Here is a 22,580-nt window from a genome sequence, read left to right on the forward strand (position 1 = left end):
TCATGCAATCTGATGTGCAAAACCAGTCCTTTCTCCTACTATCTGCCATGGGGCTGTTGCATGCCATCAAAATGAAAGAGACCTGAAAGGTCTCATGACACCTGTGGATCACTGCAGAGGGCCTTCCCAACCACTGTTTTTTTCTTAATCATGATAGCAAGATAATTTAATATTAAAACAACTAATACTTTCTTCATCTTCTCCTGGAACTTTCCTAGCCAAACTTGGTCTATTTAGATACAGCAGAATGTGCGCTACCTTAAGGTGATTTAAAAAAGCAGCCCATGGAACTGTATAGCCGTACAGCTGTATCTACAAATTTTTAATATAAATTAATTATTAATAGGAATATGGACAAAGAAGATTTTCAAGATTATAGTGCTCTAATAATCTTATGTATTTTAAATGTTGCTGATTTTTTTTGCTCAAAGATAATGTTTATTAGTCCCACTTCTGTGCTGTGCTCCATCAAGATTAATTGTGCGCCAAGTGTCTTTATAACAGTTGTGCTACATTTTATTAGTTTATACATATGAAAGTAGATATTTTAACCAGAAATACGAAACAACCATTATTCTGTCTAGTTAAGGCTAGGTATTGCTTGAAAATGGCAGGGATACAAAACATCTAAATAGGATTTTAATAATGCAGATTTTATTGGGAAAAAGAGCCACAACAAAACAGAATATGACTGTTATTTAATCTAGAAGAACTACCAAAATGAGAATTTCATCTTGAAAGTGCATCATACAGGAATACTATAAGGAATTATTTAACCCCTGGAATTATTAATAAGGAATTATTTAAGCCCTGTTTTTATTTATAACATAAAATAAATAGCAAACAGGCAGATTTGCGGGAGGCAAGAGAAATTAATTATACTCAGGAAGTGAATGAATTAGGTTGAGACATGCTAACAAGAAAACAGATTTTTCCACGGGCAGCTTGATTAGTGAAATTTAGTTCCATTTTTACTGTGTGTGCACAGACTTTTTGCAGCAAGTCCAACTCCGTTTCTTCCTTGCCAAATTGTAGCTCCCAGCTTTCACTCTGCCCCTAGCCCTCAAAGCCCCTGTTTCTCTCTTATTTCGCCTATCAGCCAGGCAGGGGTGCTGACAGCTGGGGCACAGCAGCCATAGGTATCAGCTGGTGCTGCACCTTTCAGCCTCCTGCCCTGTGGGACCATTCAGAAGACCCGTTTTCTGTCCCAACAGCATTTTTCACAAAGCGCTGTAGGATTTCATGTGTATAACCTCTTATTCTCTGCTATCTTTGGCTGAATTTGGCCAACAGGTTTCAAAACAGAGCTGAGAGATAAAACAAATCCCTTTTCCTTTGGCATTGGATGCAGCAGTCACTGGGGGTTTGGAAATTCCCCTCATATGCACCAAAAATCTCAAGCAACGTCCATTTTTTTCTGCCAGATACCCAAGACATCTTTGCACAGGAGTAGAACTATCTCTTTTCATATAGAAGAAATATCACTGACATGAGCTACAAATAATGCAAGTGACATAGAAATCCACATACGTTTTCCATGCACTGCTTTACTTCTTTTTTAAAGAGAGGTAATGCATTTTTAAAGGTAGGTAATGCATATGGCAACAAACTGCTAAGTGGGGGAAAAAAATGGAAGAGGACAAAGATGTATTGGTCTCACTGATTTACTTTTTTCTTAATTAAATTAAAATCATAATAAAATATAAAAGTACCCGATTCCTCTCCTTTTCCCTTATGTCTCTCTTTTAGCCAAAACTAGGTGCCTCCCTCCCACCCGAGTCACCACTACCAGGAAATGAAGCTCAGAGTGAGGTGATACTAATGCAGGTAGGCTCTTTTTTAATCCTTACAGATTCATTAGTGCTGCTGGCTCTGACGTTCAAAGCAGCATTATGGAGCTCTTACATGAACACAAATTGAAGAGGAGAGACAGAAGAGGGATGTCTGCAAGAGAGCTGAAGAGGCATGGAGCTCCAGCAGCCCACAGCAAAAGCTGCACGGCTGTGAGTCCCTCTGCCAACCCCTGGCAAATTTTGGAAGCTTCTTGAGTTAATTTTCCCTTTAGAAGAGAAACTGGCAGTACAAAATAAATATCTTTTCAGTGCAGGATGTTTATTTTCAAAAGTCCAGCTGCCCTTTTTCCTGAAGCAGGAATGATAATAAGCAGTGCTCATTCAACACTGTTCAGCCAAGGCTTCAGACCAAGCGTCCCTCCCTTCTCCAGAAAAACATCTTCATGTCTTCATTTGCCTCTCTCCAGGGATCTGCACAGAAATGTGTGCCAGACGCTGCACTTACTGTTTCTTTTCAAGAGTGACTGATGGTGGCTTCATGTCTGACCACATACTCCTTCACTTCTGCTTAAGACAATGCAGACAGAGACCAGGCAAACTGCACATCAAACCTTCCATGAGGATGCATGCAAGATACAGAAAGATGGTGTCACTGAGCTTCATTTGCCTTATTAGGAGGCAAAGTTAATGAGAAAACCGAGATTACTCGTCTTCTACGTAACTGCACAAAACTAACAAGAGTTTTTACCTGTTTAATCCAAACCTGATTCCTATAAAAAGCCATCTCACTCAAGACAGGAGTACTCCAAGGTTTACGAGTCTTGGGGTCAAATCTAGCCCAGGCTGCAGGCTGCCCACTATAGGGAGGATGAAACAGTAAATCACTCATTTGCTGACGGTTCCACAAATCACTTGGAAAGAGACGCAGACAAATTCTCCTTCCAGGGACTGGGGGAGATTTATAGCAAGTTTCAGCACAAAGAACCGTGGAATATAACATAAAATCATCATGTTCACGGTAAGTTTGTCTCAGGGAGGCTGGTCTTTAAAATGGAGTTCAGAGTGACAGGTCTCTTGGCTTTTTTGGCTGGTGCTATGATTTATTTCATGGGAATATAATAAATGGGGATAGCTGCCCCCAAGCATTTTATAATAAAATCACATGAATTGGATTCACAAAACAAACAGAGATGCACAAATAGAACAGAAATGAAACTTCTCAGCTGTTAACATCTAGTCTTCCAATGAAGAGATATATAGAAGTGGTCAGAATGGTTATAGAAAGCCCCTGCAGTGTAACCAGCTCTGTAGATTGATTACACCATCCCTTTTCTTGCCTTTTAAACAAGCCTACAGGCTCTAACTGCCACAGCACTGTCTGTACCTTCCTGCCCCATATTCCCACCAGCCTCTTCTAGATGGGATCTGTATGTTCCTTCTCTCACCTAGCTACAAGAGGAGGTTTCGCCATGTCCTCCTCCCCTTCATTCCGGTTCTCACAATCAACACACACCTCCTCCCAAGTGCTTCAAAAAAAGCAGCCTGACATCTTTCTTGGTTTCTCCGCTAGCATGAGTTTCCTCTCCTGTACGATACTGAACCATGACACAAGACATGCACTGCCCACTGCTCACACTCTTCCCTCTCCTTCCGTTATCACCTGCAAAGATCTGTAGGAAGGGCCACCACTTGCTCAGATGCCTTAGAAGTGTCACTGTACCAAACAGCATGGCACAGTAATGTAGTCTTAGCACAGCTTTTAGGCAAAGCAAAGAACTGCCTCACAGAGTTACATCTTCCTATCCCCTCACCAATGCCCCCATCCCAACTAATAAAAAAGCAGCTCCATGTCATCATCTTGTTTCCTACACCTGAAACATTACCTTCTCCACACCTTCTTACTCTCCTCACTTCCTCGCTCTCTTCTTTTGCTCTTAGCAATATAAGAAAAGGAGGCTGCCATGAACTGGAGATCCCATTCCTAGACTTGGAACTGATAGCCTAAAGGAAGGAGAGACTGTAACTCATCGCTCTCCTAAAATGTCTATAAGCTGTCCTAGGTGTAAACACAAACACATACATACACACATATATATACATCTGTCGTATATATTTACCTATCTATAGCTTTCTTCCATTCTTATGCTTTAATACAGAATTAAGGATTCTGTATTAATCTTGCAACCAAGATGGCAGAAGCTCACAAAATATTAAAAATAAAGAGATTAACTGTTTATAAAATATAGGGCTTGAAAAAGGATACAAAGAGTCTTCAGTCAAAGCACTGTATCAAAAAGATACAGAATCAGCAGCTCTTTTAAGCCCAAAAGGTTAAATTTATTTCTTGAGAGAATTATTTTTTCTTGAGAGAATTACTTTGAGGAATTCATTGCTAAGTAAAGTACTGAGTCTTATGTTCATTGCTCTACAGTTAGATTTCTTAAATTAACCTAATTTGCTTACCCCCACCCTCCCACCCCCATAAACATCAGCTCCTTATTTTAAAAATGCACAATGAATAAGAAAGAGGCAATTTAAGATGAGGCACTTTAGAAATTGACTGTGATGGGTGTTCAAAGAATGAATCAGTACATGTCTTCCCTGTCCTTTTGCTCTTCCTTAAGTATCTGAACTTGGCTACTTTCCTGATTTTTCCCTGTTTTCTAACCCTAATAAAACCACAAAGCAAGAGTTTCCAATGCCTCCTACCTGGCTCTGGGTAACTAACCTTCATGCTCCAGCGCTATTCAAAGCACCTCATTTGTTGAGAAATACAGCTTTAGACTTTCTCGTTATCATTAATAGCTGCTTATACGCAACACTGGTATTTCCATTAAACTTAGAAAAATCACCAGTTCCTTGCTAGCATCCAGTTTTTCCCCCAGGCAAGACACAGGCTATCTGCAGGAGGGAATCAGTGCTTGTCACGAGTATTTGTGGTGTCTATAATAAGCAATTCTTCAGCCCTGTGGTGACTGCGGATTAAATTAGATGTGCCAAAAATTTCTACTAAATTTCTACTAGCATCATATTGTTCTTAATTAGCATAATTGTTGCGAATATATACAATAAAAAATATCTAACTTGACTCAGTCTTTTGCAAGGCACACTCCCTGAGTGATATATTTAGTATTAAAAAAGGAGTATCATGAATGTAAATAATGAAAAGGAAATAAAGAAGAAAGGAAAAGGATGATCATGAAACCTTAGTGGAAAACAAAGATTGCTAGAGAAAGTAATTCTAGATTAATACATGAAATATTTATTTTCTTTTCATGTATACATGAAATATTTATTTTCTTTTCATGTTTCATATAGAAATGTAGAATCAATCAGATTGGAAATGGTCCCAAGAGGTCATTCAGTGCTAAAAGCAAGGTTAACACTGAATTCAAACCAGTGCTTTTTACTCAGTGCTTTATCAAACTGGGCCTTAGAATCTCCAAGTATGGATGTTCACAGCCTCGCTGGCAACTAGTTCCGCTGCTTAATTACCCTCATGGTGAAAACGTTTTCCTTGGATAAAGGTGAGCCTGATGATAATACTGTATAAAGTTGAAAGTTCCCACTTCAATTTATCATTGTCTTTTGTTGTCCCAACATACATCACTGTACAGAGCATGGCGCCATTTTCTCTGTAAACTCTGTAGGTGTTAGACAGCTACTGTTATGTCCCTCCAAATCCATCTCTTCTCCAGGCTTAACAAGCCCTGTTCCCTCAGCGTCTCCTTGCACAGCAAGTGCTCCAGGTCCTGACCACCCTAGTGGTCCTTCACTGAACTCACTCAAGTTCACTGTTGCCTTGGGAGAGACCAAAACTGGACCCAGAACTGGGGATATGGCCTAAGGCGTGCCAAGTAAAGGGGAATAACCACTTCCCTCAATCTACTGGCTGGGCTCCCTTGATACAGCTTACTCTGCTGTTAGCCTTCATTGTACGGCACTGATCGAGGATGAGGATGTAGTTCATTCTTGGTTTCTTATTCAGTTGTTGTCCCATTTACTGAGCCTGTCAGCACAGGTGCCAAGTAACACCAAAGAGCTGAATGAACAAACCACAACTGCAAAATTTTCTGCTGAATTTTCCAGCCTTTTCTCACTTCATATAAGCAGAAGATCAACTACCCTGTTAGGACACTGCTTCCTCACACTATGTAAAATAATATAAACAACCCGCTAGGTTAGCAGAACTGCAGTTAGGATAGGAGTCTTCTATGGTCTTAAGACTGTTTCTGTCTATATGTGAGCTCTAGATAATGAATCATCCAAGCAAATCACCAGTTCTGTCATATATTTTCTATAGTGTTCTAGTTATTCTTTTTTGCATCAGAAATTGTTCATCCTGGAAAATACCATGAGTGTGTGGGATTTTCTGGATGAATTTCAAGGAGAAGATGTGGCCAGACATAGTGCTATATAGTCAGAGTTTACCAGCCAAAGCGTACACTTGTAACCAGGAACACAAATGCAAGAAGAGGCCCTAGTCCAACAGGATAGCAGGGGTTTCCACCTAAAATGTGACAAGTCACTTGTGCACTATGAGCAAAATATTCCTAGTCCTATGAGCATAATATTGAACTTTACTTATCTAACACTCCAACAGTGTTATGAAACTAAGATAAAAAGATGAGCAAGCTTACTTCCTCCAAGGTATTTATGTACCAATAGACGCATATTGTATTTCTCTTTACTTCTACAAAAATACTTAAGGAATGTATCAGTAGTTTTTTTCCACGGAAAATTAGATGGAAAAGCATTAGGATTTTATCCAGCAATGGCTTCACTTTTTAAATGGACTGCAGGAGTGGGATTTTAAGCTGGAACTCTGAATCTTAATGTCTGAACTGCATTTGAATGCATTGCCAACCCAGTGGAACCTCCCCCAGTGTAACCCAGAATTTCCCACACATTTTTTCTGGCAGGCACCAATGTTCGTGAGTGTGCAGCCTGTCAGCTGTGATTGCCTGAAGAAAGCAGCCCTTGACTTATGAGCCGTAAGAAATCAGAGTATGTATATTCACCAGAACGTATTCTATTTCACCCACCAACACTGTATTTAAACACTTAGAAACACAGAGTATCTCTATGAACACTTTAAATGGAAAGCTTAGACGTTTTACTTAGTCCTACATTCAAGTAGAATATATTCACCTTCTTTGGAAAGTGGCTCTTGCACAATTTTACAGTTGATGTACATATTCTTCATCAAATCCTGCAGCTCCAGCTCTACTCCTCTCACACTCTGCCTCGTTGAGCAGCCATCATTATCTCTGTCTGCATTCGCAGCTCTCTACTGGGATTAGGAGCATGCAATTGCAGCAGAAATAGCGTGGAGAAATACACAGTGGCTCAAAAATCAGAAACGGCACTTGTTTATGGTAATATTTGCAGCTCTTCAATCTAAGTACCCACACAGATTGCACATACTCCCACAGAGATGGAAATTAATAACATGTGAAATACCTGTGTAGCTTGAGCGTCACAGTTCCATAAACAGTGGCAAAGCCCAGAAGACGAACCCATCTTAGGAGAACACAGCGAAATACACTTGGCTCAAAATACAAAATGACAACCTATAGAACAGAAAGATAGAGAGAGCTTCAGTACCTCTTTAACACAAAACTAGACCTTCAATCAAATGCAGAATAGTTGCAAAACAGGACAGCAGACATATTTCAGTTCGTCCTGCTGTATATTTAGATTTTCTAGTAAAGTGACAAGATGATCAGATCAACCAGCTGGCACAGTTCTAGGCACCAGCTCCTTTTGAAGGGAGCTGGCAAAAGCCCTGTGACAGACTGTGAAGTGACAACACTTTTAAATGCAGTTCCTCTGACTTTTCTTAACTGAGTGAAAACATGTACCCGGAGAAGATAAGAGAACAGACAAGGACGTTTTCCTTGAGCTATTCCAGTAATAGGCAGCTGGCCTAATTCTGCTTTGATGGACTGTATTTACTAGGTTACACTTCAAAGTTCCTCCTTCTAATAAACCTAGCAAAAAGTGAGCTGCTCTTTTTTCTCTCTCAACCACTTTCTGTCAAAAATGACTGCACTAGCCTCTCCCTGTCTGAAACCCCAATATCTCAATGTCATATTTGACTTTTTTCCTCTTCTTCCCCATATGTTTTCACTGAGCCATACCAAATCTGTCTATACATCACTACTTTCTGAACAAGAATAACATTTTTGTTCACTTATAGATTTCTCTCCAACTGCACCAACTGAAAGGTCCTACTGACTGAGTTCTGTTCCACATCCTTCTGCTTCCCACTGGATGTTCCTCAGTACTCCAGCCACACCTTCTTTCTTCCAAATTCATTGCTGCTTTCTTCTTAAGTATTTCACTAATTTCTGTTTGGTTTTTGTGTTTTTTGTTTGTATGTTTGTTTTCCATCTCACTATCAAGGCAGTAATGTATAACCCAGGCTGCTGCCTACCTGTCTCTAAGATTCCTCCCAGACAACCCATTGAAATTCTCTTTTCAATGCTGCCCTGGCCATCTTCCAGCTAGCAAATCTTCCATCTTTCATCTGTGCTTGTAACTTACATTTGTGCATGAATGAAGCTTCTTGTTCACACTCGGACACAGTGTGAATCAGGAGTACATTTCTGCTGCTTATAACAGATGCTGTCCCATGTGGGGATGATCCCATGTTCCTTCCTGCTCTCCTGGCATCACCAGAAGCCCGCTGTCCCAGGGGTTTGTAGTGTCTCTAGCTTTTCAAAGCTAGAGATGATGCATCCCACCTGCCTGACCAAGACCTGTAAAACACCACCATGGACTGTAGTACAAATTAATTGCATAATCCTGATCTAGAGAAAGAAAACGCTGAAACATTTTCGGCCATCTGCCACTGCCTCATTTAGAGTCACTACATTCTGGCAATAGAGGTAGTATTGTGACTACCGGCTGCCACATGATATTATTTTCCTAAGTAAATGCTTTTCTATGTGGGGATTCAAGCCCAGGATATTGGCCAAAAGCCCAGGACTAGGTCTTCTGGGTGACACAGACATAGTTAGAAGAGCAGGGGCAAAAATGGCAGATGTGAGCTGAGACAGAGTAAGCTAGGGGAAGCTGCTGTGCTTCACTGCAATGTCTGTTTGTTGGATGATGGTGGGTTTTTGCAGCAGAATCAAGCTTTTTTTTTTTTTTAAATGATTGCTTGTTGAATCAAACCAGGGTGCCAAACTTCATCTGCTTTTTTCACTGCTGTGGGACCGAAGGTGTTTCAAGGTAGACATTTGACACTTCCTTGGAATCTGATGAATTCTGCATGCAGCAAAAGGCCCGTCTCTTGGAAGATCAGATGGAAAAACAAATGACATCCACACACCCATGAACATGCTTGTGTAAATAGAGCATCCAGCAAGAAGTTGCTCAGAAAGACTTGAATTTTAGTAATGACCTCTTATTCTAATATAACCGGAGCCAAGTCTGAAGCATCAACCTGCCTCCTGAGGTTTGCCAGGGCGCAGAAGCCATCCTGTTTCATATTTGATTCTTTATCTTTGATTCTTCCAAACTAGAAAAACAATGCCAAAAAAAGACAGACATGCAGGGACTCTGAACATTTCAAAGTGGATCTGAAAGCAGAAAATTTCAGATGCTTGAAATGGGAAGGTCTGAAAACTTTCCAGGCACACAATTTTCTGAACAAGGGCAACAGCTTTCTCTGCCATGAAAACTGACACAGCAATTTTATCTGCAGTTGCTTGTTGAAATATTAACTGCTTGTGTCTAGAAAACCTCATTGATTTGCACTGAACCATTTGTATGAGCAGCTGAGGCATTTGGCTAGCTATCAACCAAGAAAGTACCACTTCAAATGCATCACGGTGGGAGCTGGCATGTGCCAGCTAGCTAGGAAGGCTGCAGAGGCAGGACTGTGTTGGTGAAAACTGTTCTCATTTCCCATTTTAATGTAGACATATTTGAACTACTCCTTTGCTCAGTGGTCAAGCACATTCTGGAAGTTGACAAAGATTCAGTCCAAGCATGACTCCCTTTTGGGTTTTTTGAAACCCATCTTTTTTGTATGATTGACAATAGTCACAGTGCTCTCGAGGCTGCCAACATCCATTTCTACCCGCTCTCCTGTAAACTACAGGTCTGGCATGAACCAGGGCTTTGAACAGCAAGAATTACTGCACTTAATGTTTTTGCTTGCTTAGGCTTTCCAGGTTATTCTAAGAATATGTCAGGCCCATTTCCATCAGGGCTCATTGGGATGTTCAGCTGACTACTGTCTCTAAGCTTCTGTCAGCATTAAGTCCCTTACAATCACAGTAAATTTTGGTGGCACAATATTTAAATTGGATAATCTTTAAAGGATCAAAGCCAAGGGGCTACAAAAGCACTGGCCTGGAAGCTCAGAACACCAAAAGCCATGCTCAAGCTTTTGATTCGAGTGGGATCACATTCTTTTAAAGAATGTATGTCTGGTGAAAATGTCTGGCTGCTGAACTCCATCCACTGCTCCTTCTTGCTAAAGCAAACAAACAAAAAGAGAAATGTAACACAGGGAAGCCTGGGTTTCATTTCATTACAGCCTTTTCTACCTTCTGATTACCAAAACTCCCATTTCCTTGTGCTCTTCCCAGAGACAAGCCTTCCTTACGGTGACAAACAATATGCAGCAATGGCCTGCTTAGCTCCAACTAGGGGTGTAGGATGAGCATAGGATTCACCCACTTGCCCAGGCTGTTGTCAACAGCAGAGAGAATCCCTCTGCAGTTCTAAAAAAACTACTCTGCTCACCAATATACCAACAGTAATTCATTTTCACTTTTTGCTTTTATAATGCATTGGACCATGCTAGCAACAGAAATCTCACCAAAAATGCTCAGAGATTTTGCTAATGATGCCACAAAACCTATTTACGATCCATAAGTAAATGTGATATCCTTTATTTCACTAGCTCCTGAAATCTATTTAAATACTAGAAACCAGTTTTTGTTCATTAAAGAACACAGATTTGAGGAAAAATTATTCAGAAACCAGAAGAGAAGTCATCCAGCACCTGTTCATGTACTAGATACTGCAGCTGTGAGACTTCATAAAGTCACATGGCTCACGATTGCCATTTGGACAAATGGATTCAAATGTTTGCTTTTAACCTCAACATGTTTTGAGCTTTTATTACCCTTGCCAAAACATCATCCCAGTAGTCACACTAACACTACTGGAGTCAAAGATGAAAAGACTTTCTAAGGTCAAGAGGTAACAGTCAACAGCGTTTAGAGATGGAGAGTTGGAGACATGGAAGAGAGCCTTAGCTTGCTGACACAGCACTCAGCCATGCCATTCAGCTGGCATGATTAACAGATACATACACTATCTAAAAACAATGGCTAAAGTCAATACAGGATCCTTACCCACTGTGGTAAATTTTTGTTATCAGGACAGATAGGAAATAACAGTGCAAAGAGAACCTACAGTGAACAATTTAATCTTCAAAAGCATACCAGCCATGGTCCTTATGAAAAAGGAGCAAATACATCAGTTTTATAGCTTCAGTGTCATTGTTTCTTGAAAGAAAAACAGCATGTAGAAGATTCACTAAAAGAAAGGAAAAATAAATGAAAAAAAAAAAAAACACAACACCTTATAAGACCTCTGCAATGCTAACAGTGAGCAATATTTCTTTTGTTTTTCAGATAACTATTACTGTGCACATTGTGAGAAAACTAACTTTGCTTTCACCAAGGGTACCAGATCCAGGTGAAAATATTTTAATACTGTGCAGCTCCACAAGGAATACTGACTGGAAATCAGTTTGCCTATATCAGGCATAGATTTTCTGCCTAAACTGTAGATGACTAGTAAATCAAAATGCAAAAGTTCCATAGATAACCCAAGGATAAACTTGGTATCCTTGAGAGCCTTGAAGAAATTCAGAACTTCAGTTTATTGGACAGAACCGTGACCTAAAGGCTTCAAATACACATCTCCACTGACCAGAAAGTTACCTTAGCATTTATTTTAGAAAAGTTGCTTCATTATATGTCAATTAAAAACCTACATTAGGAAGACTGAGCCTATTGTATACAAGTTGCTTTTTACTTCAGCTCTTAAGCCATAAAAATATCATGGATAGATCAAAAACTCATTTTCCTTTGCAGTCATCAAATTTCTATCATCCATGTTGAGAAAGAACGTCCAATACTACAATAACTCAACAGATAAAAAGTCATAGAACGAATAATTTTAAAAATATTAGGAAGTGACAGTGCTACAAAGCCTAAACCTAAATATTATAAAATTTTGAGTAGGACCTTAACTCAAAAACTCCGAAGAAAGAGGCTAGTTCACCTTTCAACTATTCTTATTTTGCCATGCTCGTTACATGGAAATTAGATACAGAGCTTAGAACATAAGCTAGAGCATCATCTGGTTATGGATCTGAGGTGAAAGTCACCTACTTTAGAAAAAACTGATGCAAAAGTATTATTTCTTTTCTTATTTTCAAATAACCAAATTTCTCCTGTGTCAAGTTAACCTTTACAAAAACCTTTACAGGAAGATTTCCTACCTTTTCTTTAACTTTTTTTTTTTTTCTTTTTTTTTTTTTCCCTGCAAGTACTCTGCCCAGTTCAATGCAGGATATCACATAGCCATTTAAGACAATGCCTTTTGGGCTAATTCCATTAACAACCATCTAGGAGAAACTGTGAAGAGATCTATCCGATCTGTTCCATTGCCCTGCACCATCTGCCCTTGCCTGGCCTGTCTCTAGGCAGTTCTGCAGCAAAACAAGCCACCAGACACTCCAAGAGCTCTTTCTGGCTCTCACACTTGCCTTTGACACATAGCTCGTCCTCTCAGTATCCTGCCGTGTCTTTGAGATGGGCGTTCTTTTTTCTTCTGCCACGTTTGAATAGTTTCTTTCAACATAAAATAACCTCCAGGATAACCTACTACACCAAGTCACCTATTAATGCTTCCGTGCTAATAGTGAGAAGGGATTTCCTGCACCAGAGACACTGTTTGCAATATTAGATAAGCTTGCCATCCAAACTCATAACAGTCTGGCACTATGCTTTCTAGAAAAGGGACCAATCCACTTGTATGCAGGCAAGTTGCCATCTCCACAGATGGGCATGAATGAAGGCATTCATGAGCCTATGTACACTATGGGCATCACATAGCACTGTTCAAAACATGATTCACAGCTCAGAGCATCTGCTTAAATATTAGTGAATGCACAACTCATTATCCAATCCTGGCCTACCAACAAATATTTCCGGTGCAACTACACAAAATGTTTTAGGGGTACGATAACAGCTGAATATTTTCTTAGGCTAATTATATAAATGCACTTCCTTCCTTCTCTATCCCATTTTTCTTAAACCACATGTACTTTTAAAGCCATAATATTTTACTCTACTAGACCTATGGACACACAGTACCACAAAACCCTGTTATCCTTGCAAATCTACAATTTTAAAGCAGAGTTGTGCCAGATTGTTAGCTCAATGTCTCTATAAAGCACATAGTTGTTACAGGAAACCACAATTACTACTCAGTAGGTTTTATTCTTGCCTCTGAATTAGAATGGAATCAATTCCTCAGTACAAAGTGTTAGAGACACTCTGCTACTGGGGGCAATGCATTTCAGATAATATGCACATCAAAACCAAAATCCTTATGGCCGTGTAAGATGTTTTGGTTTTCATAATAGAAGGCAAGTTCTTCCTAGCCACCCACACAGTCCAGCTTGAAACAGTCTACTGAAATCCTCTTTTCCTTCCTAGTAAACTTTCAACTGTAGCTATGTTTTTCCCCATTTCCTGTCTTAAAACATATACTAAACCTCAGGCTACATTTCAGCAAAGACACATCTTGCCTGTATAGTCTTTTGGAAGACCATGATGCAGTATAAACATATAACCACCAGCACCAGTGTAAGATGCAAAAACAGACTTCTAGAACTTGAGTCATCAGAATGCTTTGCTATAACTGATTTTTATCATACTTTGAATTCATCCTCATCAGGCAGTAACAGCAGATCTCTAAGGCTCTTTATGGAACTTATTTTTTACAGTGAAGCTCATTTGGCTTCCTGAGAGATTTATTTGGTGATTAAGTAAACAGAACCTTCAAGATAATTCTGATTTGACACAAGACTGTATACTTAGAATGTCTTTTTATTGAGATGTATCTTCAATTATTTTCCCTCGTTTTTCCCTCCTGCTTGTAAACCAGATCTCAGCTAACACTGGACATGACACCTCTGAGTAGGTTATTCTGAAGAAAATGAATGTCCACGTGAACTCCAAGTGCTGTCATATCTTTCCTCCAATTTGAAGAGAAACAGTGGAATGTCACAGATCCTACCAGGTCTGGAAATACCTATTTATATCTAACCTGAATGCATAGTCTCAAAATGCATTCATTTGCCTCGCATTCTTTAATACAGTTATCCTAACAGCAACCCATACAGCCTCCGAAGTCATTTCCAGAAGGTTTGAGAGTTGTCTGATCTCAGCACTTCAGAGACTGAGCAGGACAGATGTGGACTTGGCTGAACACATAACCAGAGAAAGTTTAAAATCTATTTAAATGAAGATTTTTAATAGGAGAAACAGTTATTTTGTCTGTAAAGCCCTCCAGAATCCATCTAGCTAAATGTGCACTGGGGAAAAAAAAATAATCCTTATGTTTGTAGGTTACACACACAGCCTGGAAGCAGAAAATCAGCGTATTGTACAGTAAATATTATAATTGAGCTGATTCTGTAGGTATTTAGGAGCTAGCCAGGGAGGTAAAAGCTTATGACCTCACTGAAAAGCAACTACTCAAAAAGTATCTGGCTCACTGCCTTCAAAAAGAGGAGTTTAAAGTGTTAAGAACAGTGTGGATCACATAGAAGCCTTGCACTCTTTTATTTGATGTTTCTTCTTTCTAAGACTTAGGCACAAAGGCCTTGGATTACATTCCAATTAAATATTGAAATATATGTGAAAATGTGGGTTTCTTGATCAAATTGTCAGTTTTTGAGTGCAGATTATTTGACACACTGTTAGAAGCTACACTAAAAGCAAAAATTAACCAGGTGAGACAATTCCACAAGGAGTGGTAAGCAGGTAGGAGCAGGGGCTCCAGGCACGTTCATACTAAGGATGAGAAAAGAAACACAAGTGAAGTGTAGAGGAGAAACTGAACTTCTTAGTCACTCAGTAATTTATTTTTTATGGGTTTGTGTTCAAAAAATATAATGCAAAGTAAATAGGAATAATTTAATCAGAATGCTTTATATAGGCAACAGGTATGTATGCATAGGTATGTATGCATAGGCACGTTTCAAAAATTGTTCACACCAATACAGAATTAAAGAAGTTGAAAATCATAGGAAGTCAAACTATCATGTAACTAAACTAGATGTTCCCTCCACCACATAACTTCTACAATCCAGTGATTTCTTTCATCTCTTCGTATGCATTTTTTTTACTGAGACATACCACTTGGGTAGATGACAACAGTAAACCAAATGTCCTAGTTTACCTACTTTATATGTGAAAAAAATAGAAAATGTTCTTATTGTATACACTACTCTGAACTTTTCTTACCAAATATCTGGTCACCTGAGAAGCAGAAAGAGAAACATCTTAAGGAGCTGAAACATCTCAAATGAAAAAGCCATCTATCCAGCACAGTCAACTGCCAAATACTTGACACATATTAACAAGAGGGTTAAGAGTACACTAGTTTCATTTTATAAATAAAGAAATGCACCATGCAATACAATAATTTACTGAACACAAGGAAAATCTACCAATTCATTCTAAGACTACCTCTGTGATTTTAAGAAAAAGGAACCTTTTAAAAACATAATGGTAAAGTAGTCTACATTAAAATAAATCTTGCTGGAGCCACCGCTATCTTAAGATATAACAGACTAAATTATTCAGAGCAACTTGCCAAGTATACTTAATGCAAGACACAGGTCATGAAACAGACCTGCACAGACTTTTGCATTTCATTACAGTAGGGCTGAAATCTCTACAAATCTAAGAAGAGTTTTATGTGAGCATTTTCAAGTAGTGACTTCTATTTGGGAAAAATGAAACTTGAAGCTATTTAAAGTTCTTAAATACCTTATCTCCTACAAGAGTGGTTCAAATCTTATATTAATCTAACAGGTTAGATTATATTAATCTAACAGGCAGCATTTAACACCGAGTTTGTGAGAGGACACTACTGGATGGAATTAGTTCTTTAGGAACTCCTCCTTCCTGACTGTGTGCTCTCTCTGAATTACACCTTAGGCAGGTTCACAAGAGCAGGCAAAACTTTTATTGACACCAAGTTTTAAGATGGTGACTTGGAAAAGATAATGGGGACAGAGCAGGTCTTTGAAACATCCTGTTAAACCACAGCAAAGAGGAGGACACAGGACTGGCTGTTACCCTCTGCAGTGAAGTTTTTGTTGGTATTTATTTTGACATTAATTTAGAGAACCTCTCTCCACAAAATACCAGCTGGACATCTCCAGCCAGCCAGCGCTGATTAGGTTACTGCAGACATCACTGCTGGAACTATCGACTTTTCATTTTCAGCTTATGTATCTGTAGTGAGAACAGCAGCAGGGACAAGCCAAAGGCCATGGCGTAACAAACCACCAGAGGAAGCAGTGGGAACATTCCTCCTCTTTATGTTCCCAGATCAAGAGTGGACACCTGTCTGGGAAATGTGTCAGATAAACTGCAGCTATTGGCTTCAGTAGAGAAGTTAACTGGGTAAATCGTGAAAATGAGTGACATATAGCAGCTCAGATGGCATGATCTATCATAGCACTGGTCTTAAATCTACATTAACCTTTTAAAAATATCATGTCATTAAAATTCCATGGAATTAGCAAAGTCCAGAAGAAACCAGCCACAGCTGCAAACTCAAAATTCACTCCATAATAGAAACAATAGAAATAGAAAAGAAACACAATTTCTCTTCCCATTGAAATTCTTTTCTCATATCATAATGATATGAACATTGTTGCCTTTCAAAAAAATGCAGACAAATGGCATTGCTAAGAGGGACAGAGCACTCAGGCTCTTTAGCTCTAGCCAAAAGGAAAATTTTTGTTTTGAATAAATCCAGACAAATATTTATGGTGTGTTGAGCAGATATTGAAAAATTATTATGATAGAGAAATGAAAAGAAATTTAGAAAATTAAATTACTAATTGATTCAAAATATCAGACTCTCTAAAGAAGCTCCACTCCTCCCTGCAGCACTGGAGCAGAGCAGCCTGCAGAACCAGCCCTCCTCTGCACAGAGTGTAGGCGCATTTGCTATTGGTCCTCTTCTCTGGAAACAAAAAATCCATAGTAAGCAATCAGATACCCATGGATGGCTCAGGGATGCTGCAGAGTAGTAGTTCAACAGTGGCCTAATAAAGGAGAAGCCAACATGATATTTATTTATTATTGGGATTAATACCATGGTGATCTGAAAGAGCTGGGAACTGAACTCAGTGATGGAGGAGACCTTTCTTCTTATATGTTCCCAAGACAACTCTTCTCCAAATTTTCATTAGCTTTTATTTATTTATTTATTTGTTTGTTTCTCACAGAACTTCCATTCTGTGATGTATTAGTGGCGTTCTGGTTCTTAAGTGTGGAAAGAAAAGAAGAAAAACAATCACCTCTATTATTAGAGTGCAGCTGAGATTCACTGGAAGCACTATAGATAGAGCATTTTCAAGGAAACATGCTTCTCACCTCCTTACTGCATTTAGACTACAGGGTGCAGGCAAATGAAGACTAGAGCACAATTCCTGTCTTCCTATTTTCATCGTCAGTAAGCCATTGAAAACATACTAGAAATAAATTCTGTCAAAGCAGGTTTATTGTTTGTAAAGAATCCAGCACACATCTGACCATAGCTTTTGCTAACCAAGAAGTGCTGGGAGTTTTAGATTATTTAGAAAAGTTATTTAATCTCTCAGGTCAGAACTCCCAGCTCAGCATAACAATTTGAATTCAGAGATATCTGGGGCCTTACACTCCTCGCCATCCATATGCAAGATACTGCCAGATCTACTTATAAGTAACATTTACTCTTTCAGGGATAGAATTTCCTAGCTTTCATGAGGTTTAAGCAGCACACTTAACCCTTAACTGGAGAAGTCTGACTCACCAGCCTTAAGTCCTTGCGTTAAGGTGAACAAATAAGTCACAGGAGACCCAAGTTCTACTTTTCCACTTGCCATGGAGTTTCTGATGAGGAAAATATTCCTAATAAAAGCAGTATAGAAACAAAAACTTGGATGGCACAAAAATCAATGCTTTCACAAAACCCTGAGATCCTGTAGATTATAGATAAATAATGATACTGTGGTGTTCCAGAATTTGATTCTGTGTGTACAGTTATGTGTTTGCTTATAAGAGAATAGTTGTAAATAAAACATCAAATCTTTATAAGAGAATAGTTGTAAATAAAACATCAAATCTTTTTTTTATTATTATTTTTTTTCTTTTTTTTTTCTGCAAGTGCTACATACATAAATATTTCCTAATCTCCTTTCCATTTTATGCACTTCTGGTTTTGTATATATAAAATTAATCACCTGCTTGTATGAATATCTATATCTCTACATTCCCAACAGAAAAACAGCTAAACTGTATGAGATTCCAACCTGAATGTAACAAGCAGCTTCAGTCAATAGGTTAAAGAAATCATGTGCTAGTTCATCAGGGTGATTGTTAGGTAATAGTTACCATTCACAGCACTGGAACAAGGAACAAGAAAAAAAAATCAATTTTAGCCATTTTTGTTTGTTTTACCTAGCTTAGTTTAACAGTTACTACTATTTTAAACTGTGGGTCTCAAAGGAAGTAAAGACCTTTAAAAGAATTCAACTGATGAAATAAATGGGCCTAAAACACAACATATGTTTTGTAGATTTTAAGTTAATAAGGAATTCAAAAACACAAAAATAAGATGACAATGAAGGTAACACAGGTACTAGACTATCAAGGGCTATGCTCTGAATGGACAGGTGGTAGTTCCATTAGAGAAGAAAAATGCAAAAATCTTAAAATGAAAAGCAATGATCTCAGACGAGCCATGCTGAGTACAATCCGTAAAGAAGCTCCCTAGTGTAGCAGCAGAACCTATCTATCAGCAACATACCTGGATAAATTCAGAGAAGCCTAAGAAGGATTATTTACAGATCTCAGGAGGAATATTTCTTCAATAGTACAAGAACAGCACACTCAACTCTGAAAGAGCAGTCTTCAAAAGCTTCAGCACATGTAGGTGGCAACCAACTAAAGAGAACAACAAATCAGAACAGAAATCTTCCCCTAGGAAATGCTGAGTTTAAGTGGAAAGGAGAGATGGATCTCGGAGTATATCTTCAGGAAATTGTGTGTGGACTTGAAAAACTTTAAGGAGTCTGTGGAGGTCACCGAGTAGTTGGTGAGAAGTTTGAACTATAATTGTGCAGGAAAGATGTGAGTGAGATGAAAGGAGAGTTGCAAAATTTGAAATAAGTGACTGGGGGGAAATAAAGGTGATAAATTCTCCTCCTCTGGAAGACAAAGTTTCATTACACCTCAACAATTTGTATTGCTGCTCATCACCTGAAAAATCAATAACCGTAAAATCCCTAAGGGATAATAGGCACATCTCATCTCCCAAACATCGTATCTGCTAACCTTTGTATGCATTCTGGTTTTCCATTAAACTGTATTGGCAAATGCACAAGTAAACATATTGATGAATTCTTTATTGTCTGACATAGGCAATTTCTTTTTTCAGAAACAGATAAACCACAAAAACATTTGAGATGTAAGGTTGCATTTCATGGGCCTATCTTTGATCCTTAATGTCTTTTTTCAGTTGTCATTATAAACTTAAATCCTCTCTCTCACATGATATGAAGCCTTTTCAGGCCCTACAGATTTGAACTGAAAAACCCAGAGCAGTACTAGCACCTGCAGATTGTTTTCCTGAAATATGCTTTCTCTTTACATAGGGTTTGGGGTTTTGTGATTAAAATAGTTTTTTATTTCAAAGATGTAAAATAACTGTAGATAAATTAATTGTGGGTAAGACAAAGTAACTCAGAGGAGCCATTTTTTCATTATTTTAAAAATTCAGTAGGATTAGAAAAAGCAACACACCTGTATTAAGCTTAACAACTAGCAGGTTTCTAGGAAAGTGCTTGAGAGTTAAGGCTGTCAATTTGTAAAATAACCACGTTCAAGCTGTGCTGTTCCAGTGATTACTTTTCTTGTTTGGTACTCCAGGGGTATGTACCAGTTGTTCTGAACTTTTACTCAGTTCTTCATTTATTTTGTGATCAATCTTGTGCATAGGTGATCAATAATGCTTGGGTATTACTTAAACATTCATTGGAGCAGGTATTAGAAACCAGCTCTCCCCTTCATCCATCTAAGTAACCTTGGCAATAGGTAAAATACCTTCGCTAGTACACTGTAATATTAATATTTATGTTGTGCTTATACCTGTACCCTCTACTGCTTAATGAAAGAATGGAAATGAAGCAATAGCAGCATAAGAGGCTGAAAAATGCTTCTCATATATTTTAAAACCCTATTGCTAAACCTTTTGTCAAGATGGTAGAAGTTGGTATCTCCTGAGACAGTGGGGGGAGCTTAACTCAAGTGTGACATCAAGAATGAAAATACTGACAAGTGGGATATTAGGTAAAAAAACTATATACTATAGGTTGTATTTTACCACCCATACTTGGTAAAAAAAAGGGCAAGGTTTGCATGGTTCACCCAAAGACAGGGCTCAAATCTGCAGGCCTTTGTGAAAGAAGGCATCTTCCCCTTCACAAAATCTAGGGCTTGTCTGAGAGAGGAAGATCACAAACCACGAATCTCTCTCTTCTGCATGTCCAACAGCCTGACTTAGCTAGGTCCAAAGCAGGCGTGCTAGCTTCTATCTCTCTGGCTCTGAGCACACACCTCTTTACCATCAGGAGTACACCGGCCCCACTGACGTCAAGGCACAAAAATTAGGTGCTGCAACCTGGAGTTGCAATGCCTGATGCCAACAGAAGCTGAGTCCTGAAAAGACTTTTCCTGTTAAAAGTTGAAGCTGTATTAGGAAAACAGTCTATGCTGACGGCCCAGCTATTCAACCTTCTTGGTCTCCACCTTTCTGAAACACTGTACAAAATAGCTAAAACCAGTACCTGCCAAGTTCTCGCTTTTTGTTGTGGCTGTACAATAAAGCTTAGAAATAGCACTCTTCCAGCTCTTATTTGCAGTCCTGACACATCTCACTTGCACAGTCCACAAAATATACTCATTAGCAGATCAACGTAAAACAGCAGAAAGAGAATTTCTTCAAATGTTTCACTCCTTTCTGAGCACAGGGGGTGTCCTCCAAACGGTCCAACAATTTATCAAAGAAAAGGTCCTCCCTCTACCATGATGGACAGATTCTGCTGTGTTTTGTTGCTAGGCGGTCCTCTGCATTTAATGATAATTTATTATTATTATTATTACTATTATTAAACAGGAGCCAGGCTGGTAAAATAGATGGTTAGAAAGATAGACAGCAAGGAGATAAAATACCCATGTATGTAATATAATACCCAATACCTGAGACTGGCCAGAACAAATATGTACAGACCTGCACTTACAGGAGGTGCTGGCAGTACTCAGAAGGCCATGACCTCCCTTTTCTTCAAGGTTCTTGAACACTCACTATATATATATCACAACTATTTATGATTTAAAACTAACTCATTCAGGCAAAATTTGACAGGATTGTTTGTGACATGTCTGAGAAAAATGCATTACTTCAGACTGTCTAAGGAAATGAACCTAGCAGACTGCCCTGTGTTACAGTACAGTATTTAATACACTATAGGAAAGACATGCATAGAGGGAAAAAAAAAAAAAAAAAAAAGTTATTTGAATTTGCTTAGCTGACCACAAAATCTGAAGAAAGTCTGCCATGGTCTCTAGACTTAACAGTGTACTCAGTACACAGATCAGTTTCAACTTTCTTTTCTCCTGTTTTCTAACCTACTTCTCAATCAGTTAAAATTAAACCTTACTTGAATTTGGGTAAAGGTTCCACATTTATTTTTTTTAGATTTGTTGAAAGTAACACAAAATGACTTTTCCCAAATTTACTGTCTTCTCAATAACTCATCCTCCATCAACTTGCTTGTTTGTTTCATCTGAACAGTGTCGGGGGTTTTGTCATAATATAAACTATAATACATTCTGATTATGGTATGAAAATCTGATTAGTTATCTCCTATGAAATTAATTTCAAGTCTACAAGTTCTTGATCACCTCTGATGTCTGCTGTATACACTGGAGAGTCAAAACAGAAATGAGTACATTATTTGAAAAGGTTTGATGTTATCAGGTTAGCAGCGTTACTAGACACTTGAGGAAAGCCTAATATACTGGAGATATCTTTTCCAAATGTAGTATATATTGATGATGCTTACCCTAAATAGAGAAGATATCATGTCTAAGAGAAGAAGTGCTTGTTATTTTTGTGTTATTCCCACAACCAACAGCAGTAACGAAGTCAGCTCAGGGTTGGGGTCAAAACAGATCAGGTCTTTTTGCCTGTAAACCTAGCAGTGTTCTGTGTCTTTTGGTTCCAGAACAGTCACAAAAAGAACAGCTAAAAATCTAATTTAGACTTTTTTAATATTCTTGGTGACATCTGAAATTGGCAGAGACCTTTATGTTACCAACATAATTAGCAAATGAATATATGTTACTAAATCTACTAATTTAAGATTTATACTGTAGGCATTTATGGTACTTTCTG

At 38.5% G+C, this 22,580-nt stretch overlaps 1 protein-coding gene across 2 annotated transcripts in view; it reads right to left on the reverse strand.

Annotated features, from left to right (window-relative positions):
* GPR158 (G protein-coupled receptor 158) overlaps nt 1-22,580 on the reverse strand; it is a 194,212-nt gene that overhangs the window by 45,703 nt on the left and 125,929 nt on the right. For both annotated transcript variants that reach the window (XM_035316265.1, XM_035316264.1), the window contains exon 6: nt 7,257-7,366. In XM_035316265.1, coding sequence (XP_035172156.1) covers nt 7,257-7,366 — 110 coding nt within the window. The remainder of the gene's footprint in view (nt 1-7,256; nt 7,367-22,580) is intronic.

The sequence above is a fragment of the Oxyura jamaicensis genome, chromosome 2, assembly GCF_011077185.1.
Source record: "Oxyura jamaicensis isolate SHBP4307 breed ruddy duck chromosome 2, BPBGC_Ojam_1.0, whole genome shotgun sequence".
NCBI lineage: Eukaryota > Metazoa > Chordata > Aves > Anseriformes > Anatidae > Oxyura > Oxyura jamaicensis.